The 26,453-nt window shown below is 43.4% G+C and overlaps 1 protein-coding gene across 1 annotated transcript in view; it reads right to left on the bottom strand.

Annotated features, from left to right (window-relative positions):
- Positions 1-1,149: 1,149 nt before the first annotated feature.
- Positions 1,150-26,453, bottom strand: part of spryd3 (SPRY domain containing 3) — a 100,381-nt gene continuing 75,077 nt past the window's right edge. The window contains exons 9-11 of the mRNA XM_034695786.1: positions 16,974-17,093; positions 16,247-16,398; positions 1,150-6,098 (exon numbers count right to left, since the gene is read on the bottom strand). Coding sequence (XP_034551677.1) covers positions 5,964-6,098; positions 16,247-16,398; positions 16,974-17,093 — 407 coding nt within the window. The 3' untranslated portion in view covers positions 1,150-5,963. The remainder of the gene's footprint in view (positions 6,099-16,246; positions 16,399-16,973; positions 17,094-26,453) is intronic.

The raw sequence follows: 26,453 nt of genomic DNA, 5'->3' as shown, positions 1-26,453 counted from the left end.
AAAGGAGAGGTGTCTGATAGTTGAAGTGTTCACTTAATTGTGAGTTAACGGCTAAGTTAGCTAGGCTGCACAGATATTTCAACGGAAGAAATTACCATCAAATATTGATTCAGGAATGATTTAGTCAGTACTGAGAATTTTTGTAAGTAGCCATGTAATAAGCAGATTAATGTGTAGTGGGTTGTTTTTAGCTGGGGAAGGGTTACAGCTACACGTTGAGTAACTTGCCAGGGTTTAAATCCACTTTAAGGGTACAGTTTTTAGAATTGAGCAGTGTTGAAGAGACAGAAATGGAATATAATATTCATAAGTATGTTTCAATGAGTGTATCATCACCTTATTTAAAAATGATTTTGTATTTGTTGACTTAGAATGAGCCTTTTAGATTTACAGAAGAAGAGGGACCCCTTCCATGGAGGCCGCCATCTTGCTCTGCAACATTTCTACAGTAGCACAGAAAGAACAAACTTTACACCGTGCATATTATTTATACTTGATAAAGGAAGGATCAGACTCCTCATGCAGCGGCTCTCACAGATGCTGCATACATGAGATTTCCTCACCTGATGGATCTGACTTTGAAGCTTCTCTTAATCCATGATATTTGCTGGTCCTGAATAAGCCCCAAAAATACTCTCAGAACTTAAATCAATTTACTGTATCATCATTTTAAGCCGGGCTGCACGGTGGTGCAGTGGGGAGCGCTGTTGCCTCACAGCTAGAAGGTTCCTGGTTCAAATCCCCGGACAGGCAGGTGCCTTTCTGTGTGGAGTTTGCATGTTCTCAATGTGCATGCGTGGGTTCTCTCTGGGTTCTCCGGCTTCCTCCCACAGTCCAAAAACATGCTCACCAGGTTGATTAATCACTCTAAATTGCCCGTAGGTGTGAGTGTAGCGTGAATGGTTGTCTGTCTTTCTGTGTTAGCCCTGTGATAGGTTGGCGACCTGTCCAGGGTGTACCCTACCTTCCGCCCGAAGCCAGCTGGGATAGGCTCCAGCCCCCCGTGACCCCTAACAGGAAAAACGGTCAAGTTAATGGATGGATCATTTTAAGTCAGTCAAGAAAAAGAACACTGGAAAGAGAAAGTGAAGAAGAAAAAGTAGGACCCACATCCTAAAGATGCAAATGAGAGAGGAGGGAAGTCACTCTGTTAAATTACTGTAATCTTTATTGATGGTCATACATGTACTGAACAAGGCCAATATAGTGCAAGTCAACAAGGTGAGCAAATGTTACAGGAGTCCTTGGTGAGTTAAGTCAGACTTACTACAAGAAAAAGAAACTCAAAGCAGATTTAGCTCACGTTTGGTTGAACTGTGAAACTCGAATGTAAACTTAAATTTCTGAGTAAACTTAAAAAGTAAGTGACTTTAATACCCTGAACTTCGATGTGGTCTAAAAAAAAGTCCACATCAGTGTCACATTAATATCTTTGCTCTGACTAGTTTACAGTCCAGGCTGTTACAACCTGTTTTTAAGTCTCGGTCCAGCCCTGCAGGAACAGAAAACACAACTGATCTGTCCATCACACGTCCTGTAGACCTGCTAACACGGTATCAACGGATCCACGACGAACACAGCGCCACAGCTTTAAACAGACTCCAGCAGATATGTGATTGAACGGTTAACCCTGTGTAGTATTTCATGTTGTTAGTCTTGCTGTGTGTGGATGATGGTGGTTTTGTGTACATGCTACAGAGACCTGCTGAAGTCACCTCACATGGAGGTTCACAGGAATGTGCAGTCCTTAGTTTTGTGACAGGGCTGCTGATCTTGTTACGGACAAACAGAAGTGAGAAGATGCAGAGGGACTCATGATGAGGTTAGTTAGCTGTGTAAGCTGATACAGTATAAGAACATTGATAACATTCCCTTTAACAGACAGACTTGATATTTGAGTGGAAACCAGCTCCCACTGACACGATACAACAAACAGTTTCTCTCATTCACCTGCAGATTGTTTAAGCTCTAAAGGTCTGTATCACAAAACCAGTTCAGTGAAGTCTGGGTCTGTTCGGGTCACGCAAAGACACAACTCGCCAACACAGTGACACTCGTCAGGTGGCTTGAGGAGCTCTGAGGAAGGACAGCCTGGAGTTTGATTCAAGAACCAGTCCTGTACTTAGAGGTGAGCCCTCCTCCAATCCAAGCCAGAAAGGAGACAATCTACATAGAGCAGATCTGGACTTTGCAAGCTGCTGCCTGGTCCTCAATGGTTTTCTATCCCGGCTGATCTTTGGCCCACAGGTACAAAACGAAGATGATGAAAACAAACAGAAGGACCAGAAGTCAATTCTCATATTTACAAAGCTGGAATCATAAAATCCTTCATATAAAGGGACTTCAATATTGATCACAGTGGAGTGGAAATTGTTTAAGGTCTCATTTTACAAGTTTCTGATGATTAAAGCTCCTGTGAGGAGTTTTCAGCTTGTAATGAAACTGAAGCTAAAACTGATGTCTCGTTTTATCCACCAAAGAAAACAACACCATCACAACAGCCTGTTTTACCTGGCGTAAAGTCTAAACCGTAGTAACTGTGACGTCTCCCATCTGTTTCTGAAGCCCTGTTTTGAGGCCGATTGTCTCAGGAGCCATATTGGAAATATTGAACTCAACCTAACTGCTGTCGAGCTAGTGTGGCGTAAAGAGGCAGGCTTTGAGCCTCCTGTGTCTCTTATAATAGAAGACTCGTATTCTTAATATCTTCAAAACTGCTTTGTCATAATAAAATTCACCCCCGTACAGTGTGTGCCGATTGAGAAATTAGCTATCCAGACTACACTCGTCTTTTGAACCAGGCTGTAAACATCTTTATTTCTGCTGTAAAGATCGGCTTCTTTGAATTGGGTGTGTATGTGGTTTCTGTTACTTCCAGAGTCAGCCTCAAGTGGACACTCGCTGAACTGCAGTGTTTACCAAATCCACATTGGCTTCAATTCTTGCGGCCGGAGGTTGCCGCTTGGACAAAAACAGAAAAGATAAGAGGTACAGCTTTGTCCTCAGGGGGCGCCAAAATCAACACGTACCAAAAGTTCCTCACAGGAGCTTTGTTTTAAAAAAACATCCATCAGGATGATTCTCTGCTCTATGTAAAGGATATTGTGGAGCAAACAGGTGGTTATGCTAATTAGAATCTACACTAGCCTCTTACACATCACAACGCTTTGTGCTCAGAGATGCTTTCTCGAACTCTCCTGTCTGTATTGCAGGACAGGATGTTCCCTCTATCAGTGATGGTTGGGGTCCAGTAGCTCCTCAGGCTGCTCTCACCTCTGTGCCCGCTAAAGCATGAGTTATACTTCCGCGTCGACCCTACTGACATGAGCACTTCCTTTGTGTCGCGCAGCAATACTCCACCGAAACGCTTGAGGGCAGTGTGGTCTCTCTGATAGTCGGGTCGTCCGATTCCAGCCCCGCTATGTTCTCTGTTTACTTTCCCACAGCGATTCAGAGCATGTTATGTTAATCTACAGCTGATACATGTTGCTGTTTATCATACAGACATGATTACATGAAGAATAGAGAGGAGGAGATGAAATACACGGCAGAAGTAAGGCCGTGAGGGGATCCAGGAAGTGCTGTAAATGCAGGGAATACAATGCCGCCAAGCGGACCAATCACAGGGCTTGTGGTCCGCGTTGATTAGGCGCATAGGTACTTTTTGGAGGAGGTGCGTGTCGACTATGTGCATAGGCTTCTGCGTTGGAACGGGACCTACACACGTTGTTGATTCGACGCAGGAGTATAAACCAGGCTTAAAGCTGCTGTGAGGAACCTTTGTTTTGTATTGATTCTGGCGCCCCCTTGTGGATAAAGTGATACCTCTCCTAAACATGCTAACGAAGTGTTTTCAACAAAATCAGGCATTGTGATTATTTTGCATGAAACATTAAATAAAGGCTGTTTCTGAAGCGAGATGTTCATCATCTGGTCTGACACCTACCCCCTCAGAGCGGTTTCAGGCATTAAAAATGACAACAGAGAAGGTGTCTGTGTTGCTGCTGATGGACTTGTTTGCTATTGAAGGTCATAACGAGGCATCGGTATCATTTTCAGTCTGTTCTGTCTCAGCCAGTTCAAAACTCCTCACAGGGCCTTTAACCGCCACTATGTCCCCACTCTCAAGACCGGCCTGAACCACACTGACGTTTTCACCACAGTGTCAACAGGCAGAGGGGGATATGTGCAGGACTCCTTTCTGCAGATTGCTTTGATATCACATGTGGGTTCATTTTTCCCTAGAATCACTTTTGCTGTTGAGAATGAATAACCATTGTCGTGGGGTTTTGACCAATGAGAATCAAGTATTTATCACAGCCGGGTAATAATATAATGAACTTCAAAGGTACCAATGATGATCTAAATGTGTCCACCCTGTATAAATGATGAAACCATTGTGTCCTCACTACTCTGTCTTTGTGACACAGACCCTTAAAGCTGCAGACACACATCAGCTGAGTATTTCTTAAACATGCATCAAACGTAGCATTCAACAACATTGTCTTTATCTTCAACAGAGAAAAACATCCAGCAGTTATTTCAACATTTCATATGGCATCACAGAGAGGACTTCATCCTCTGATTATAAAACAGGAAATTAATTTGAGTTTTTTTAAAGTCTCTTATAAACTACCTGCAGAATATATTTATATATATATATTTATTTTTGGAAGGGAGAAGGAAAAGTAAGTCGGAAAATAATCCTTCATACTTTGAGGAAACATGCACTGGGTGTAAAAGTTGCAGATAAAGAAGAATAAAACTTTAAAAGAGAGAATAAGAAGTAAAAGTGATTACAGAGTGATGCAGCTCAAATCAGAGACCCTGCTTTGATACTGCAGCGCTTCATCTTTAGGTTTTTAAGAACTCTATGCTTGTTTTTAAAGGCTCATGATCTTGTTTTTTATGGACTGCATGATACAAAGAATAAAATGTTTTAAATTTATCTCTCACTTTCATGTTCTCACAGTGCAAACACAAAATACATTCCCTGAACTTTTGACCACAAAGATAAATTTGAACATATATTTTTCATATCGATTGTAAAAAATATACCTGAAGTGTTTTTTATTCATCGCCTGGCTCCGACATGAAACTATAAAAACACCCAGAAATCTGTTCACTGTGTGGAAACGTCTGATCCCGACGCTGCTCAGCGATTGACGATTTACATGAAAGGTTGCGTTCCTCGAAACCTGAAACAATCACTTCTATAATCTCTGACACGGTGAGCGAGGATGACTTTCTAAAATATTAAAACAAATCCATGTGTGCACCTCCAGCTCCAGGAGAGAGCAGCGAGCCAGGTGGGGCAACAGCAGGTCCCTGATCGCTCACAGGAGGGCAGCCTCACCCAGAGAGAGAGAGAGACAGAGAGAGAGAGAGAGAGACAGAGAGAGAGACAGACAGAGAGAGAGAGGGAGAGAGAGACAGAGAAAGAGAGAGAGAGAGAGAGAGGGTGTATTCCCTGAAACATAAACCGCCAGCGAGCTCTGACTCGGCACAACTCCTGGCCTGGCCCAGCTTTGCTTAGGGTCATGACAAATGAAATAAACAAAAGTGTGCCAGACCTCATGAGAGGGATTGAACAGCTCCGAGTGCATGCAGAGGGAGGTTAGCTGTGAGGATGAGAGCAGTGCAGATTGCATAGAATTAACCGTTAAATATCCTCCAGGAGTTTTTTTTTTAATCTTTGAGCAGCATCTGCAAGCTACACATCCGACACACTGCAGGATCCTTTCTGTCTCTGCTACGTCACGACCAAGAGGACGCTCCTCCGGTTCCGGTCGTGTTCCTGTGAAATACACAAGTCTGATAAATTAAAGCAGAGGCAGTGTTCGAGGAGGACGTGCGCGTGTGTGTGTGTGTGGCTGATCTGAGCGGGTCCCGGCGAGTGTTAGCAGCATGCAAGACGACCATGAGTGAGCTCTGCAGAGCAGCCAGCTGTTAGCAGTCCGAGCTCATCCACTGAGAGGGTGCAGGTCCACCTTGACCTTCTCTCCACTGCTCAGCATCCCCACGGTCGGGTAGAGGCCGCCTGGAGGAACCGCCATCTCTCTGCGACCCATCAGCTTCCCGTTCCTGGTGAAGAAGACCTGCAGGACCACAAGGGGGCAGCGATGAGTGAAAACTACAGACTGCATATTAGAAAAGAAACCATACAGCAAGTGCTCACTGACTCCCCCTGGTGACTGGCTGCAGTATAGGTTGTAAGGCCTGCCTCCTCCATTCTAACAGATGGGACATGAGTCAAACTAGAATATTAAAATACATGTCAAATAATTTTCTCTCAAACTTTCTTTTCATCATTGTAGTTAGTTCTTATCATGCAGATTTTTGTCCTAGTGTTGGTTTTTCTGAGAAGTTTATTTTTACTGAGTTATTTGATTTTAAAAAGACGACTGATTGACAGCTCTGTTGACGAATGTGAGCTCCTGCTGCTCCTTCTGTCCCAGATTAACAGAGCAGAGGAGGAACAGTGAGAGGAAAGGTAACAAACACTAACAGAGGAGTCATTCTACTTTTCATAACGGTGAGTGTTTGCTTTCATAGCACTCAAGAATCTGTCCTGCTGTGGACTGGACCCACCGAGCAGATCTATACTTGTATTAGTTTGTTAAATGGGTTCTTTTGGTTGCGAGCAGAAACCTCCGGTGTTGAAAATGAACCTTATGTGGAAGCAATAAAAACTGCAGTTCCTCAAGTGACCACCTAAGGTTGTCTCCGAAAGCCAAGGGATCCCCACTAGGGTCCTGTGTTAAAATGCCCATTTTCACAGCAGAAATAAACATGTTATAACCTGGTTCCAGAAACTGTAAAGATCTCATCCTAACTCATTATATTCATGATGATCTAAGGTTTACTTCAAATCTACAAAGGCCGCATGGTGAGCTGAAGTTGTGCTGTGATTCTTTCTCAGGTAAACAACCTCAGTATAGATGCTCCTCGTGATGCGAATTCAGGCTCTTTTTAGTGATCCAGTTTATTTGGCTCAGCGAGAGCCGCCTCCTTTGGCTCCTAAACTACTCCTCATAGTGCCGGCATATCGTTCATGTAGAAGAGCTGGCTTATAGAGCCAAGTCATTCATAACCAACACACCACTAGGCTCCCTATCTTAGAGTAGATGCTGCCACAGTGCTGCTTGTGAAGGTCAAAGGTGTTGATTCAAATTAATGTTACTAAGTTACTAACCATAGACCTTTCTGGAGTCACTGATCTACTGTAGAAATGTTGCAGAGCAAGGTGGCGGCCTCAATAAAAGGGGTCCCTCTCCTTCTGTAAATATAGTACGCTTCAAACTTTCCTTTTTGATAAAGCTTATAGTTAGAGCCGGCACAGGCTTGGACTAGCTCTTAGTCATGCTGCTATAGGCTTAGACTGCTGGGGGAACTGACACACTGGGATCCTGTCTTCCCCTCCTTCTCCTCTCTCTGCCTGTCTCTTCCTTTAACTCTTCCTATCCCATTAAAGTCACTAACCATAGACCTCTCTGGAGTCTCTGAGCTCCCTTGTCTCGTAGGTTCCTCTGGATCTCTGCTGTAGTGGACGTGCCAGACTCCAGCAGCTACAGCTACAGCTACTACTATCCTCTCTCTCTCTCTCTCTCTCTCTCTCTCTCTCTCTCTCTCTCTCTCTCTCTCTCTCTCTCTCTCTCTCTCCCTCCCTCTATCTCCCTCTATCTCCCTCTATCTCCCTCTATCTCCCTCTATCTCCCTCTATCTCCCTCTATCTCCCTCTATCTCCCTCTATCTCCCTCTATCTCCCTCTATCTCCCTCTATCTCCCTCTATCTCCCTCTATCTCCCTCTATCTCCCTCTATCTCCCTCTATCTCCCTCTTCATCTCCCTCTATCCCTCTCTCCAACACGGTCTCAGCAGATGTGTTTCTAACATGAGTCTGGTCCTGCTGGAGGTTTCTGCCTGTTAAAGGAAGTTTGTCCTTGCAACTGTAACTTGCTAAATGCTGCAAAGTGCTCTGCTCATGGTGGATTAAGATGAGATCAGACTGAGTCCTGTCTGTAAGATGGGACTGGATCTGATCCTGTCTTGATGTTGGGTCTTTGTTAATAATAGAACATAGAGTACGGTCTAGACCTGCTCTGATTGTAAAGAGTCTGAGGAGAATGTTTGTTGTGATTTGGTGCTATATAAATAAAGATTGATTGTTTGATTGAATTTCCACGTTAAAAATAGATTAATAGATGTGTGTCCAGCACTGCTCTTCAGAAACCAGCTGGTGACATCAGAGAGACCACGTCCAGGTCTTATTCAGTCTGTGTTTGGTTAAGAAGGTTGTAATGTCAAAACTGAGACCTGATGCTGATCCCTTCTGAGCAGACCGGCTCCAAATGTGCAAAAGAGTCAGCATCCATCACCGGGAGTATTTTGGCTCCACAGAGATGGAGACACCTTCTCCATCTGTACTGGTCTTCACTAATGGAGCTGATGGAAACTTAATTTGAGAGCGAGCGAGGCAGGAATTATGAGCAGTTAGGAAATACTGTAAAACAAACAGGTGACAGAGTAACGTCCGCCGTCTTAAGGGAGAAAAAAAACTCAATGTTTACAGTACATGTCTCTACTAAATCAGCCAGTGATCAAACATCATCCAGCTGTCCTCAAACGAACATCAACAAGCTTTTCAGTGCTAATACCGAGGGCTTCTCTCCAAGTCTGAGAGCAAATACCGACACACTAAAAACAACAAGTGGAGCACCCGGGAGTGTGTGTCTTCGATAAATCAGGCTGAGTCACATATCAAACATTTACTGTACCACCCACTCGAAAAAAAGAAAGGCTTAACCGCTATTCAATTACAGATGAAGGGCGAGCGTAACCCCCCAACACGTGCAGCCGTGCCCACAGAGACCTCGGTGGAGTCGAGCAGCGCTGCGTTCAGGCTAATTTGTCCTGCTGAATAAATATTGACAAATCCCTGGATTACGACTCGGCCTGTTCTATTCTCACCCACTTAGGTTTCAGTGCAGCGTGCGCCGCTCACACCCGCTCAGTGACCCCACCGGCCTCCGGTTGCACAACAGTGTGGGCAACTTTTTCCAGCGGCTACAAGTCAGGACGAAATGAAAGAGTGCAGTAATTAAAAAACAATCACAAACAAACAACAGAGCACTCCGCGGTTAGACCATCAGAGGAGGGGGGGTCATGGGCTGGATGGAGGTTGCAACAAGGCGTGATGAGGCGCTTGAATTAAAGAAGATATTAAAGTTTGCAGTGACCTAACAAAACCTTCTCTGCTCTTTGAAGTCATGTGGAAGAGTTGTTGTGATCCTGCTGCAGACAGAGCTCCACGAGAGGAGAAATATCTTCCTCATGAGAAACTGTAAAGCAGTCCTGGCTCTTGGTTGCAATCAGTCACCATTTCTTCACTTATAGAAAACAGAACTTCATAAATGTGAGAACTTTAACATGTTGCAGCCGGTTTGAAGAGACCTGCTGACACACTAATACACTCTGATTCGGGCCCTGAGGGATTGTGGTAAAAAAAATAAGGTCATATTTGAGCTCCGACTGGATCACGGGTAATTGGTGTGAAAGAATACACCACAAGAAGTTATTCAAGGATCTCTGATATAAAAACAAGCAGGGCTGTCAGAGTGAACGTGACGAGAATGAGTCAATCCTTAGACGTCACTCTTTCTTCTGACGCACTCACGTTCTGTGATGCAGAAGTAACGTTGAGGAGGAACAGGTCTTTTGAACATGTTCAGCTTCATAATTCTGCCTCTGGTCTTTTAACAAGACCAAAGTTATTTGCATTTACTATCGATGTGAACAGAGTCCCCACAAGAGTACGTCAAGTCTCAAATACCACAGCTGATGCAGAGAGCTCTCCTCCCTCTAACCAAAGGCAGGACAGTTTGTAACGGGGACGCCTGAACAACTTCACCAACAACAAACTTTCAACACCAATAACTAAAAGAGCGGCTGCAGCTTGCAGGAGGACTAACACAGTGGAGGACATGGAGTCTGCATCTCGCACCCAAGCGGCAACCTCCGGTCTAGAAATATGAGTCCAATGCAGAAGTGTTAAAAACTGCAGTTCGTCGAGGATCCACTTGAGGCTGGCTCCGGAAGTACAGGAAACCACATACACACCAATTCAAAAAAGCTGATCTTTACAGCAGAAATAAACATGTTTACAGCCTGGTACAAAAGACCAGTGTAGTCTGGATAGCTCATTTCTCGATCGGCACACACTGTACGGGGAGTTCATTTTTTTCAGTCTTCCAATGAGAGGCACAGCTGACTTGATTGACAGGCGGGAACACTGTAGCTGTTGGCGAGGAGGCTCAAAGCCCGCCTCTTTATGTCACATCGCTCGACAGCAGCAATATGGCTGCCGCCGACGATTGGCCTCAAAACAGCGCTTCAGAAACAGACGGGTGACGTCACGGATACTACGTCCATTATTTATACAGTCTATGGTTACACCCAAAGACTGCACATGTGAGTTGCCTTTCAGAGCCACCATTGCAACCAAGATCATTTGATTCTCAAATCAAGATATTGGTGAGAACTGCTTTACATCTAGGCTTCAAACTTTCCTTTTTGATAAAGCTTATAGTTAGAGCTGGATCAGGCTTGAACCAGCTCTTAGTTATGCTGCTATAGGCTTAGACTGACACACTGGGATCCTGTCTTCCCCTCTCTCCCCTCTCTCTGCCTGTCTCTTACTTTAACGCTTCCTGTCCCATTAAAGTTACTAACCATAGACCTTTCTGGAGTCCCTGAGCTCCCTTGTCTCGTAGGTTCCTCTGGATCTCTGCTGCTGTGGACGTGCCAGACTCCAGCTGCTACAACTCCTACTATCCGTCTCACCACAATCATCTCTCTCTCTCTTCATCTCCCTCTATCCCTCTCTCCAACTCGGTCTCAGCAGATGTGTGTCTAACATGAGTCTGGTCCTGCTGGAGGTTTCTGCCTGTTAAAGGAAGTTTGTCCTTGCCACTGTAACTTGCTAAATGCTGCAAAGTGCTCTGCTCATGGTGGATTAAGATGAGATCAGACTGAGTCCTGTCTGTAAGATGGGACTGGATCTGATCCTGTCTTGATGTTGGGTCTTTGTTAATAATAGAACATAGAGTACGGTCTAGACCTGCTCTGTTTGGAAAGAGTCTTAGGATAACATTTGTTGGGATTTGGTGCTTTATAGATAAAGATTGATTGATTGATTGATTAATGGTGAATAAACATCTTTTCACAGCCCTAAAAGAAAACATTCACACACAGCTACATACACTATAGGGACATAAGTGTTTGGACACACACCATCGTCCAACATGTCTTTGTGTGCTGAAGCATTTAGGTCATGCCAAATACTTGAGCCCACAAAGTGTATGGTGATCTTTTCAGTACAAGTTTTAGATATATGCAGTGAGTGTGTTGAGGTCCAGGAACAAATTAGGTAGATACAATTTCAAAGCAAAACAAACAAGCAGGGACACCATCAGCATCACATACAACCAAACTCATTCAGAGAGCTACAAACGTGTCCCTACATTTATGAGGATTTCCTGTGACATTAAACTTTAACCTCTGACCTAGAACAAAAACAAAGGAACGACTTCGTATATCTTCCCCGAATGTTCTCAAGATGACATTTTCTGAGAAACAGCTGCGGTCAGAGATGATTTTTACGTATGCATCCAGATTATTATACACTTTAAAAGCACTATATTTCTCCTGGAGGACAGATTTCTTGACCACTAATGTAGGTCATTATATCTACAAGAATCCATCCAAGTCCTGTGTACATGTTTGTGTTTTTCTGGGTTCTTCCGCATCGCTCTGTTTTGAGTTTGTTTACATTTTGTTCCTGGCGTTGCTGTTCTCATTGTTGATCTGGAATGTGATGCAGACCAAAGACCGGACTCCACTGACTGATCAATATTTTATAGTAAGAGGGGATCAAATAGACACTTCTGGGTGAAGCTTCTTGAAGCACTGAGAGGAATCTTCTTCATGGTCCTTGTCCTTCAACTGTTGACCACATTATTATGGGGAGATGTAGATTTCCAGGCGAGTCAAAGTGATGGATACACATTTGGCATTTTGATTTCTGCTTGTAAAAAACAGTGAGCAGTGCTGGTTTACCCTCTCATGTAGAAGCTGACTGATCTAATAAATAATACCTATGTTACGAATGGAATCACTTTCTGTTGGCGTCTTCAGAAACACGTGTTATTAATCTTTGAAGTAAGTGGGTTTCATACGTGAGACTCAAAGCTCCAGCCATTAGTGATGAAAACAGGCCGTTTGTACTAATGGTGAAAAAGAAATCGGTTAGCGGTCTGCATGAGCCAGGTTAACACCCCAACAAAGCATTACATTTAATGGTGGTAGACCCCACCATTACAGGTGCTAACTGCAGGATTATCACACCTGTTTTATTACCTACCTTTGACTATAATATTGATTTAAATGTTGCTTTATTATTTTAGTAATTTTAACTGTTATCTTATTCTATTTGTGTGTATTTATTCATTCATTTGATTATTTTTTATTTATCTACTCGGTTTTATTGATATTTTTAGCCTTAGTTTTATTTTTCAACTCTTATCCTTACCCTTTTAAATCTATTTATTTGGACTATTTTTATTCTTTTTAACTTATTTTAATAACACATTTTATTTTGGTGTGCATTAGTCTCTATTTTATTTTATGTTGGTCCCCTAATATGTCTTGCCATTGTTTCATTTCTGCTTCTTTCTTGTTTTCCAATCGCTGTAAGTTACATTTGATTTGTATGAAAGGTGCTCTATAAATAAAGCTCGATTGATTGATTGATTGATTGATTGATTGATTGATTGATTGATTGTTTGTTAGGCTGTTTAAAGGATGGAGGACATCGTGCTTATGAGTTACCGTTTAAGCACGTTTAGTCCTCCACCTGGACCATGTTGGTGGTGGTTCGTGTTGCACAAAGCCGGTTTCATGTTGCCGATTTTATTTTGTAGGTCTTCTTCTGAGCGCGCTCAGAAACACCACACACATTTACCCGGTTCAAGATCTGAAGCCAAACTTTCCCTTTCTCCTTGTTTGTTCTCTTTGAGGATTGACTTGCTGATAACAGCTGTTTGTTCATTCTAGATTCTTCTAATCAAATGTCCATTTCTTCTTGATCTTCTCTCAGTCACAGCGGGACCGGTCGCCATGTTTATTGTTGTTGTTTATGTGTAGTAGGCATGTGCAATTTGAATTTGTTGGATAGGGGTTTTCCAGGAGGTTCCCTGGACATATGACGTTTTGCACCAGCCCCAGTACCTGACCGAGCTTCTCCAGTATCATGTCCCTGCCAGGACATTGAGATCATCTGGTCAGTTGCTACTGGTCACTCCCAAAACCAGGCTTAAAACCAGAGGTGACCGAGCCTTTGTGGCGGCTGCCCCTCGGCTCTGGAACAACCTGCCCCAACATATCCGCTCTGCAGGATCAATCGAGATGTTTAAATCGTCTCTTAAGACACACCTCTTCTCCCTGGCTTTCAGTCAACATTGAGTGGACATCTGGCATAATCTTAATTAAATTTTAATTTATTTTATTCTATCTTATTTTATTATACATTTGCACTGTTTACGTATTTTAGTATTGTATTTTAGTATTGTATTGTATGCTATGTTTGTCATATGTGCTGTTTTTGTCCTGTACAGCACTTTGGTCAACTCCGGTTGTTTTAAACGTGCTCTATAAATAAAGTTTGAGTTGAGTTGAGTTGAGCCTCGCTTTCATGACGCAATTAGTTAATTGCCCAATTCTTTGCAGTCGTGCATGTGGCTAATTCTGGAGTCTGCAGAGAAACTATTGATTTTACAGGGTTACTGTTTAAAGACTGAATATTTGCTAACAGGATTGATAATGTAAAATATATCTGAGAATATTAACAGTGCCTGGAACCGCATTTGTTTCTCCCTGTAGAGTTAGAAGCACAATCCATGAAGCCTATTTTTATAAGACCGACTATCAGAGAGACCGCACCGCCCTCTGCTGGAGTATTTCTGCATGACACGGTCACATCGACGCACAAGTATGTAGAGCTCACGTCTGCGTCAACCACTGCTGTGTAGGGTGGACGCAGAGGTATAAACCAAACCAGCCTTCAAGGTGTTGCTTGTAGGAACATTATCACAGAAAATATCCCCTCAGCTCTCCCATCACACATCGCTCTCATTAACCCAGTTTCCAGCAGCAGCAGGAAGTAGAGAGAATCAACCTGCTGAGCTCTACCTGTCCTGTACTAAAGTAAATATGTGAGAGGTTTTCACCTGCTGTTTAGTTAATCTTGTTTACGGCGGCTGGAGGAACAAAGTCTGCTCCTTGTGCTGCTATTTAAAGAAGTTAGAACACATGAACACAACAGGAGTGGATGCTGTTCTTTGGGCTGCAGACTTCTTCAGACCTTCACACACTCTGCACATTGACCTTTGACCTTTTAACACTGCACACTTGTATGTTTATAAATGTTTCTTTGTTATATTCCTACATTTTTACACACTTAAAGCTGCTGTGAGGAACTTTTGATTTTCTATCAATTTTGGTGCCCCATTGTGGACAAAGTGATACCTCTTATCTCTTGTTCTGTACATGCAAAAGTACTGTTTTCAACAAAAACCTCACCCTGCTGTCTTTTAACAGCCAGATTTATCTCTCAATGTGATTATTTGCCATGAACACAGCCAAAAATGGATGTCTCTAAAGCCAAATGTCAATCATGTGGTCTGACACCTACCCCCTCTGAGTGGTTTAAGGCATTAAAAATGACAACAGAGAAGGTATCAGTGTTGTTGTTTATGGTTTTTCTTTGCTTTTGAAGTCATAAAGAGGCATCAGTGTTGGTTTCAGTCTGTTTCTCAGCTGGTGAAAAACTCCTCATAGTGCCTTTAAGTGTCAGTTAGAGATTATGCTTTTATTTAAATGTTAGAGTAGAGTAGAGTTATCTAGAGTAGATAATAGGGAAAATAATAATAAAGTAAACTAAAATAAATAGGTTATTATTTAAAATAAATAAATAGAGGTTATGATTTCAGAGTGTTTTCCTGCATGGCCTTGTGTTAAAGTTGAGGTAGTTCAATGCCCATCTGTATGACGCATGATACATAACAAATAATACAATTATCTATGGATCGCTTTCAAAGGAGGAGCTTTAAATATCTCCAAATTTAAAATATTTAGGATGATCTTTGAATGTTGAATCTTCTTGTTGTGCTAACGTAAATCAGTCTGCAGTATTTGCTGTCATGCAGCACCTCATCTGATAGATTTCATTAGATATTGGAAAAGAAATACTACTTTTAGGACACAAGTTAACCTGAGCAATGTCAGAGTTTTCTTCAAGGGTGGGGCCTTTCTGCTTGTATTTGATCGGACAGCTGGAGAGAGACGGGAAGTTGAGGGCTGGGAGTTTAAACTAGCGTCACTTGGACGAGGACTATAGCCTCTTAGGCTCACACCTGACAAGATTTGAAGGAGGGGAATGTAAAGTATTTTATCTTAGATATGCACCACATATCTGGAACGAACTCCCTGAAAGCTGTAGGTCTGCTCCAACTCTCGCCTCTTTTAAATCAAAGAGTAAGACCTTTTTATTTTCCACTGTCTGCCAATTTTAGCTTATTTTAACTCACTTTAAATGCAAATTTAAATTTTATTTTTTAACATATTTGTAATTTTCCTTTTCTATGCTGTTTTATTATATTTGTCATTTTAATTATGCTTGTCTGAATGTTTCCAATGCTTTTAATGTTTAATGTAAAGCACATTGAGTTGCCCTTATGAAAGAAATGTGGTAAACAAATAAAGCTGCCCTTGCCTTCTGATTTTTTTGTTGCCTTAAAGTGGTCAGAAAGGAGTTCCTGCAACATAAACATTTTTATGGACCTTTTAAATTATTATTATTTGTCCAACAAAATCTCTATTTTTTATTAGAATGATAAAAAGCTATTTATTTATTTTATATTCAATTATTTATATTTTTAAGAGACATGCAAAAACCTGTGTAAAATAAAATAAAAATCCCACCAAACATTAGAAATTAAAATTGTATGATAAATGTGCATCTATGTGAATAAGTGTGCAAAACATGCACACCTGAGTGAGCCTGTAGACACTGCAGTAACATGTTTGAGAATCAATGAATAACAGAGAGAGCCGCTAAGACAGCTCGTCGGTTTGCACTCATGAAGAAATGGTTACCACAGCTGTGTGCGTGTTTACGAGTGTTCCTCACCGTGACCTTCCTGCCCTGCTGTCCCTGATCTGCTTCTTCCCCATCTTCCTCTTCCTCCTCGTCTTCGTCTTCCTCGTCTTCGTCGTTTAGGTACAGAACATTCTGGACTCCTGCGTGACCCGGTCGGATCTCCAGCCAGTCGTCCATGTCACCTGAGGACAAACGGAGCACAGTGTGTGTGTGAGCTGCTGCTGAGCTGCAGGTTGTACTCGCTGATTAAACACCAGGACAGGAAGCAGAGAGCACACACACATGCACACACACATGCACACACACATGCACACACACATGCACACACACACACACACACACACACACACACACACACACACACACACACACACACATACCGAGCGTGACAGCAAACAAGTTGATTAATGCAGACCTGACATGTTTTCTGCTCTTTTATACTGTCCTTACATCAGAACACTTTTTAAAGGTAGTTAAAATAACAGATTCTCTAAAACCACCAGAGACCTGTGAAGTCTGTGTTTGTGCCTCTTAAAATGGGAAGAAGGGGGATAAGAATTTCCCCTCACAGTGTCTGTTCTGGTTTCTGTTCAGGGTTATCTCTTGGTTTTCATCCAGTCTCTTTCCCAGTCCTCAGTTAAGACCGAGTGTCGCCTACGCTAAACCACGATAAGCAGGTTTAAGATGGAAACCTCCCACAGACACGCCGACCGCATTAATGAGTGTAACTGCAGCACCTGAAACCCTCTGCCTTTACCTTCTCCGTCTAGGATGTAGTCCCGTGGGAACATGATGCCACAGCCCATGATGTCACCTTTGAAGCAGCGAGGGCCGAATGCGTCTCCGACACCGCTGCCGTGGAAGATCTTACCGTCATCTGTTGGAGAGGAGAGAGTTCTGGTGAATAAGTGTGTCTCTTATGATGTTAGGATGGTTAATGAAGGCTTAAATTCCAGTTTTATAGATATGAACTTGCACCACACAGAGGCTTCTTAAAGGTAAAGAAGTCAGGCTCTGTGCTGGAAATGTCTGTTGCTGCTCTGTACGCTACATGGTCCAGATTAAAGCTGTTAAAGGACAGTTAGTGTGCTGACCTGTTTACCTTTTCATCAGCTACATAAGGTGCCTTCTTCCTTTCCTATAGAGTGCAGTTTAACATCTGTATCACATGCTTTTAATGCTGAGTTAGGATGGTGGAGAATTCAGTACAGAAAATTATGTTGTTGTTTTTTTACTCTATAAATATCTGTTCTTTTAAACAGGTTCACATTTGAATACTTAGAATCATCCAATCTGAAGTCAAATTGACCGAAGATCCTCTTCTTAAAGTGAAAATCACAACCTTTACCAAAAAGCACAAACTTAAAATAGGGAGGGCCCTCCGGATCAGATACGCAAGACTTCTATTTTTGCCGGATGCCGGAGCACGACGCATCAATCTCAACAGAGCAGATGTCGCGGGACAGGAAGTGAGGTTTCACCAAAACAAAATGGATTAATTTTCAGAATAAAACACTCTGTGTTATCACCAGATCGTATTTCACTCAACTACAACAACAAACCAATCAGCCATGACGTAATGAGCATTGGCAGGTAAAGTTAGTAACATAGAGTAGCACCGTGCAATGTTACCTGTCAGTGGGTAGGATATCTAAGACAGCTAGAGAACATTTTGTTCCTTAAGTTGGAAGCCAGAAAAATGTGCAAGCATAACGGCCAAATTCCACCAGATCCGTGTCCGGTCCGTCACAGCATCGTATCTGATAGGTTTCTATTCTAGTCAATGTGTTAACTTCCTCTGGATCCGCTCCGTTGCGTTCTGGCTGCGTCTCTGACAGAGACAGGTCTGAGCCCTCCGGATCAGATACACAAGACTTCTATTTTTCCCGGATGCCGGAGCACGACGCATCAATCTCAACAGAGCAGATGGAGCGGGACAGGAAGTCAGGTTTCACCAAAACAAAATGAAAACATCCGGTTAATTTTCAGAATAAAACACTCTGTGTTATCACCAGATCGTATTTCACTTAACTACAACAACAAACCAAAGTCATGATGAGCGGAGCCAGGCCTGGAGTCAACAGGTCAGAGGTTTTCAGAGGACCAGAAAGACAACATGGATGAGGAGAGGAGGAGGAGGAGAATCCTTGATTCAGTGATTACCAGGGGGAAACCTCGGTCACATGACTCCAGCTGTCAGGAGGTCCGGCTCCGCAGGGGATCGTAGCCGGACCGGACACGGATCAGGTGGAAGTCCCTTGTTATGCTCACACCTCTTGAACAGAAGCTTCTGCTCTATAGCAACAATCTAATACATTCTAACACATTTCTACAACTTATGCTTCTGCATACCAGAGGGGGGAGGGACTGTTTTGTAACTTTTGAATCTCAAATTGCAGGCTATTTAACTTTGTATTTTTGCAGGACTCTAAAGTCTTTCAAAGCCTTGCATCTGAGGTCATTTCGACCTTCATCACACATCCTATAGCTAAACATGCCATGTACTACACCGTGTCTTTTTATGTGTTTACTAAACTATGTGTGCTACAATGCAGAGCTAACACTCAGGACATCCTGACATTCCAGGCGGATGATGATGTGTAAAGGTGAAAGCAGCGCTAGTAAAAACACTTAAAAAAATCAACAACATCCAAAGGAAATCATCAAAACAACACATACTACTGCTGCGAGAGACAACAATGGAAAAAAAGGGCAAAAGAAAAACATTGCAGAGGACGCCTGCAGACGAGCTCCCGTCAAGCGAAGCGGCATGGCTGCTGCTGGTAAATATTTATGGAGTTGTCATGGGACCCGTCCCCGGCTCAGGATACTGTTTAAACAATCTGTATCTGAGCACCGGGAGGGAGACGGAGACACTGTATCATTACGGCTCCCATGCGGGCCCTTGTCACAACACCACACACTAGGCAAACAGTAGAGCCACGCCGGCACAGGCGCAGAGCGACTAAAAATAGAAGGAAGAGCTTTTGGAGAGCGAAGAGGGCTGGAGCTGGAGGTGAGCCGGGGTGTGGAAGTCCAGGTTTGGGCCTGAGGATGGAGGCTGGATCCCTGGGACGAGACCTTGAGAAGTATCAAAGGCAGGAGCGATGTTCGCCGCAGTAACTGGAGTTATCTTCAAATTTCACGCACACTTCTTACGCTTTTCTTATTTATGGGTTTAACGGCTCAAAAACATGTTGCACTGAATCAAAGTGACAAGCCTGTAAACACATTAAACGAACTACTGCTGCTCCCAATCACTTACAAGATGAGTCTGTAAAAACTCTGCAGTCAAAACATGTGATTTTTAATGAGAATCATATCTCTGTTTGGTGATAACAAGTGTTTATTTCTTCAGTGCCCTTGATGCATAATGAGATTAGTGACGGGATTATTAGCAGCTCAGAACGAAGCAGAATTTTGTTCAAATAAAACAGAACATTTTCTTCTTACCAAACTCAAATCTGAGGATTCTCTGCTTCTTATCGGTTTTAAGATTCCCTGGTCTGCTTATCAGACAGAATTAAGAAACCTGTACGGGAAGCCAAGTCCTCTGGGAACATGTGACGGCCATGATGGGACAGGGACTAAATATCTCAATAGTCAAAAGTTCAAATAGTGTTACCAGCAGTGAGTAGCTTACTCAGAGAGATAGGAGAGGAAGGAGTGACCAGGATCCATCACTTCACTTCACTTCAGGACTCCAGGACATTATGACCACCTGCCTAATATTGCTCAAGCACCGTCTCCTCAGGTCAAAGGTCAGAGTAGCCCTGACTTGGGGTGCCTGTTTGGGTTAGCGGTTAAATCCTCAAAGTGGGATCCTTTGCCACATGTCATTCTCTCATTTCTATTCGTTCCACCGTCCTCTCTCTGAACAAAGACGATAAAACACCCAAAACTTAATTGATTAAAAAAAGACTAGCACACATCTGACCTGACATAGACCTCGGACGGTGTGATCTGGTATCCGGCACCAGCAGATCCTCATAAGTGGGGAGTCTGGGAACTTCTTGGATCAGACTTGGTATCCAAGAAATCCCACACACGCTTGATTGGATTGAGATCTGGGGAATTTGGAGACCAAGTCAAACATCCTTCCATTGCTCTGTGGTCCAGTTCTGAGGCCAACATGCTCATCATAGGAGTTATAAGTGGTGGACAGGGGTCAGCATCAACACCCTGACCGGTATGTGGCCACACAGCCTCACGCAGTGTGTGATCCGACACCATCAGAACTACAGGCTGTATGATAAATGGACGTGAAGCTGTTTTGAAGCCAACCGTCAGAGGGAGCCATATTGAAAATGCTGAACTCAAAATAACTTCTGTCAAGCTAGTGTGAGGTAAAGAGGCGGGCCTTCAGCCTTTTCACTAACAGCTCTAAGGTACCCACCTGTCAATCAAGTCAGCCATGTCCTTATTGGACAAAACTCATAAGTTTCATATCTTCAAAAATAACGAGTTATGAAAAAATTCACCCTGTACAGTGTGTGCTGAGAGAACCGTTTTATGAACCAGGCTGGAAACATGTTTATTATTGCTTGGATTTGACCATCCGTCAGCCTTTGCTCCCCACATATATGGCTGCCCATGACCCTGTCACTGGTTCACCTATTTTCCTTCTTGGTCCACAAGAACTGCAGGTTTCAGGGTTCCTACTCTTTTCCAGAGATCATTTTCCAGGACATTTCCAGGACATTTTCATTGATGATCAAGCTGGTATGACCGTCTAAATTTAGTTCCTTATTTAGTTCCTAAATAGTCTAATATGTTCCTCTCAGTGGAAGTCTACATTGAAAGACATGTAGTCTATGGCTATCAATGAAATCATCTCTTACATACTTAAAAATGATGGCAAATTGATAATAGAATGATGCAACCACAGATGTACAGCACTTCACTTTATTAGTGCAACCAAGTAACAATGATGGGCAACTCTCATCTCAGCTTTCTCTTTTCTCAAAAAATATAAAATTAGCTAAGAAAAAAACAAAAGATCCAGCAAAGGACTCTGGAAGCTGCCTTACTGAAATAAATCAATAATAATAACGATCAGAGGATCAGTGCATTAATGACCTAAATAGAACTGAATGACAAAAATGGCCACAAATGTTTCTCAACTCAACTGAAACTCAAAATATACCTTCTTAATCATAATATTCATCCTGCTAAGTGGTCGATATAAAACAAAGCAAATGTCACGTTTTTTTATTTGTGTTACCGTAAACTCTGAAAAAATCGCACTGGTGTAAAGACGCACTCTGTATTTGAAGATCTCTCAGAGATTTAAAAAAATGTAAACTGTCTTCCTGCATGGATTTGTCTATTATGATCAGCGATGTCTACAACGAGGAGTTTCTGAGCAGCTGTGTCGCTCTTTTTGTTCCGTTTTGGGAGTTTGCACTCCAACTAGCTAGTGCAGGGGTTCGGAAACTTTTTGGAGCCAGGGACCCCTTACAGGTGAGAAAATTGTCCATGGCCCCCTCATAGTTGTAACACAGATTAAGAGCATTAGTGATGTGTCATGATCAAAAGCTGCGGCTCTGAGAGTCGATGCTTTATAGTGAATCAGAAGAGCCGGCTCGCATCAAGAGAGAGCCGGCTCTCAGTTTTTTCCTTTCTCTGCTTAGCTCTCTCAGTGCTCAGCCCCAGCTCTGCTCACAGCAGAGCTTAGTTTTGATTGGTCAGCATGGCGGCCATGCGGCCAATCACATGTGAGGATATAGGATACAGGTGATGGAGGGGTGGCTGTGTATCCTGGCTTCATCTGTTCTTTCAGAGAGAGTCTTCTTAAAGACCGGGCAAATACTCACTGAGAGGAGAAATCGGATCAGACCATCCAAGCTGAGTCAACTGATTTTTCTCAATGCCAACCTGAGGACATTAATAATGTTTGCTCGAGTTTGTTTCTGGTTCTGTTTGCTTGAGTTTGGTTTTGGTTTTGGTTCTGTTTGCTTGAGTTGGGTTCTGGTTCTGTTCTGGTTCTGTTCTGGTATGGTTCTTGTTCGGTTGTGTTCTGGTTCACGTCTGGTTCGGTTCTGGTACGGTTCTGGTACAGTTCTGGTATGGTTCTGGTTCGGTTCTGGTTCGGTTCTGGTATGGTTCTGGTTCGGTTCTGGTTCGGTTCTGGCAAGGTCTGGTATGGTTCTGGTACGGTTCCGGTTCGGTTCTGGTTCCGGTCTGGTTTGGTTCTGGTTTGGTTCTGGTTCAAGTCTGGTTCGGTTCTGGTACGGATCTGGTACAATTCTGGTTCGGTTCTGGTTAGGTTCTGGTTCAGTTCTGGTTCTGGTCTGGTTCGGTTCTGGTTCGGTTCTGGTTCGGGTCTGGTTCGGTTCTGGTTCGGTTCTGGTTCGGTTCTGGTTCAGTTCTGGTTCTGGTCTGGTTAGGTTCTGATTAGGTTCGGTTCTGGTTCGGTTCTGGTTCAGTTCTGGTTCGGTTCTGGTTCGGGTCTGGTTCGGTTCTGGTTCGGTTCTGGTTCAGTTCTGGTTCTGGTCTGGTTCGGTTCTGGTTCGGTTCTGGTTGAGTTTGATTCTGGTTCTGTTTGCATGAGTTTGCTTCTGGTTCTGTATGCTTAAGTTTAGTTCTGGTTCTAAACCCTAATCACAACCCTAACCCTAATCAGAACCCTAACCCTAATCACAACCCTAACCCTAATCACAACCCTAACCCTAATCAGAACCCTAACCCTAATCACAACCCTAACCCTAATCACAACCCTAACCCTAATCAGAACCCTAACCCTAATCACAACCCTAACCCTAATCACAACCCTAACCCTAACCCTAACCCTAATCACAACCCTAACCCTAACCCTAACCCTAATCACAACCCTAATCCTAATCACAACCCTAACCCTAATCAGAACCCTAACCCTAATCAGAACCCTAACCCTAATCAGAACCCTAACCCTAATCACAACCCTAACCCTAATCAGAACCCTAACCCTAACCCCAACCCTAACCCTAATCAGAACCCTAACCCTAATCAGAACCCTAACCCTAACCCTAATCACAACCCTAACCCTAACCCTAATCACAACCCTAACCCTAATCAGAACCCTAACCCTAACCCTAACTCTAATCACAACCCTAACCCTAACCCTAACCCTAATCACAACCCTAACCCTAACCCTAATCACAACCCTAACCCTAACCCTAACCACAACCATAACCCTAACCCTAAACCCTAACCCTAATCACAACCCTAACCCTAACCCTAATCACAACCCTAACCCTAATCACAACCCTAACCCTAACCCCAACCCTAACCCTAATCACAACCCTAACCCTAACCCCAACCCTAACCCCAACCCTAATCACAACCCTAACCCTAATCACAACCCTAACCCCAACCCTAATCACAACCCTAACCCTAATCACAACCCTAACCCTAACCCTAACCCCAACCCTAATCACAACCCTAACCCTAATCACAACCCTAACCCTAACCCTAATCAAAACCCTAACCCTAATCACAACCCTAACCCTAACCCCAACCCTAACCCTAATCACAACCCTAACCCTAACCCCAACCCTAATCACAACCCTAACCCTAATCACAACCCTAACCCTAATCACAACCCTAACCCTAACCCCAACCCTAACCCTAATCACAACTCTAACCCTAATCACAACCCTAACTCTAACCCCAACCCTAACCCTAATCAAAACCCTAACCCTAATCACAACCCTAACCCTAACCCCAACCCTAACCCTAATCACAACCCTAACCCTAACCCCAACCCTAATCACAACCCTAACCCTAATCACAACCCTAACCCTAATCACAACCCTAACCCTAACCCCAACCCTAACCCCAACCCTAATCACAACCCTAACCCTAACCCTAATCACAACCCTAACCCTAATCACAACCCTAACCCTAACCCCAACCCTAACCCCAACCCTAACCCCAACCCTAATCACAACTCTAACCCTAATCACAACCCTAACCCTAACCCTAATCACAACCCTAACCCTAATCAGAACCCTAACCCTAACCACAACCCTAACCCTAATCAGAACCCTAACCCTAACCCCAACCCTAATCACAACCCTAACCCTTATCACAACCCTAACCCTAACCCTAATCACAACCCTAACCCTAACCCTAATCACAACCCTAAACCTAACCCTAACCACAACCCTAACCCTAATCACAACCCTAACCCTACCCTAATCACAACCCTAACCCTAACCCTAACCCTAATCACAACCCTAACCCTAACCCTAACCCTAATCACAACCCTAACCCTTACCCTAATCACAACCCTAACCCTAACCCTAACCCTAATCACAACCCTAACCCTAACCCTAACCCTAATCACAACCCTAACCCTAACCCTAACCCTAATCACAACCCTAACCCTAACCCTAACCCTACCCACGTTTTCTGTGAATGCATGATTATGAAGTGAAGGAGAAAAGATGTGAAAAAAGTTGCGCAGTGTCGCTGTCTTTTCCAGCACAGCGTGAACTCAACTTTCAATGAATGGGGATGTGTTTTGTTAATAGGGTCATGTCAAACGCAGCAATGTTAGAATAATTTTCCAGGAGTTTTCCAGTACTGGAAAACTGGTCAACTGTTTTCCAGGTTTTCCAGGTTTTCCAGGACGCGTGGGAACCCTGAGGTTTGGAGATGCTCTGACCTCCGATCCGCTGCGGTCCGGCTCTGTGCTCTCTCATCCGTCAACACCCATTGGTTGCGTCTTCGGAACGCAGCACAGAGCAGGAGCGCCGGACAGCTGGAGTCATGTGACCGAGGTTTTCCCACGGCATTCACAGAATCAAGGATCCTCCTCCTCCTCCTCTCCTCATCCATGTTGTCTTTCTGGTCCCCTGAAAACCTCTGACCTGTTGACTCCAGGCCTGGCTCCGCTCATCATGACTTTGGTTTGTTGTTGCAGTTAAGTGAAATACGATCTGGTGATAACACAGAGTGTTTTATTCTGAAAATTAACCGGATGTTTTCATTTTGTTTTGGTGAAACCTGACTTCCTGTCCCGCTCCATCTGCACTGTTGAGATTGATGCGTCGTGCTCCTGCATCCAACAAAAATAGAAGTCTTGTGTATCTGATCCAGAGGACTCAGACCTGCCGGATCAGAGACGCAGACGGAATGCGAAGGAGCAGATCCAGTGGAAGTTAACACATTGACTGGAATAGAAACCAGAAACCATCAGATCTGGTGCCGTGATGGATCTGGTGGAATTTGGCTGTTACGCTTGCAAATTTTCCTGGCTTCCAACTTCAGGAACACAATGTTCTCTAGCAGTCTTACACATCCTACCCACTGACAGGTAACATTGCAAGGTGCTACTCTATGTTACTAACTTTACCTGCCAATGCTCATTACTTCATGGCTGATTGGTTTATATGTCAGACTAGATCCGATGCCAACACATCTCAGCCTCTTTTCCTCCCAAACTGATTGCATGCTGTTGAATTTTCATGCTTTTTTTTAATAGTAATATTTCACTGCAGGTCAGCTGTGCTCCTTTTTACAGTTCCCCCTGGCCTCATAGATGCAGAAAATCATCTCAGGCCCAAGAAGCATTTTCCAAACAGATCAGCATTATAAAAGAGATGCTTATACAACCGAAAACATCTCAAACTGCAAACAAAGTCGACTCTTTCTAGCATGGAGATTATACATTTGTTCAACTTCCCCTCACCAAAGAAAACCAGCTTTAAATCAATACAGGATGAGACTTTGGAGAGAGGGAAGGACATTACTGCATTTATTCAGAGGGCCACAAAGCCCAGATGTAAGCTGTTGATATGAACAGATGACTGAAACAAGAAGAAGTCCTGGGACATGAAAAGCAAACGTCCAGCTGAGTAAAAATGTAAAAAGTCTCAGTCAGAATACGTTTCATTTGGCCGACGGCTTTGCTCCAATAAATGTTCTGTTGCTTCTCTCAAATGTGCTCTGCTGCTCGTAATACTGGAAATCAAAATCCAGGAAGCTCGCAGACTTGGAGCGAGGCTGCGGCGGAATATAATTTGTGTTGGAGACTGCAGAGTTTAAAATTAGCATCGAGGCGTTGGTTTGGCTACGAGGTGAGAGCGTGTGGAGCAGAGGTCTGGGGATGGTGTTAATGCAAAAGTCAAGATCATAAAGTGAAGCTGTCGTTGGTGAAGCTTACAATGGCAGCTCCTGTGACCGCCACCAGGTTCTGGGTCTTAGCTGGATCAAAGCAGCAAAAGGAAGCTGAAAAATGGAGCTAGGTTTT

This window comes from Notolabrus celidotus, chromosome 11, assembly GCF_009762535.1.
Source record: "Notolabrus celidotus isolate fNotCel1 chromosome 11, fNotCel1.pri, whole genome shotgun sequence".
NCBI classification, from domain to species: domain Eukaryota; kingdom Metazoa; phylum Chordata; class Actinopteri; order Labriformes; family Labridae; genus Notolabrus; species Notolabrus celidotus.
The sequence above is the reverse complement of the archived record's forward strand: the minus strand, read 5'-3'. Positions and strand labels throughout refer to the sequence as shown.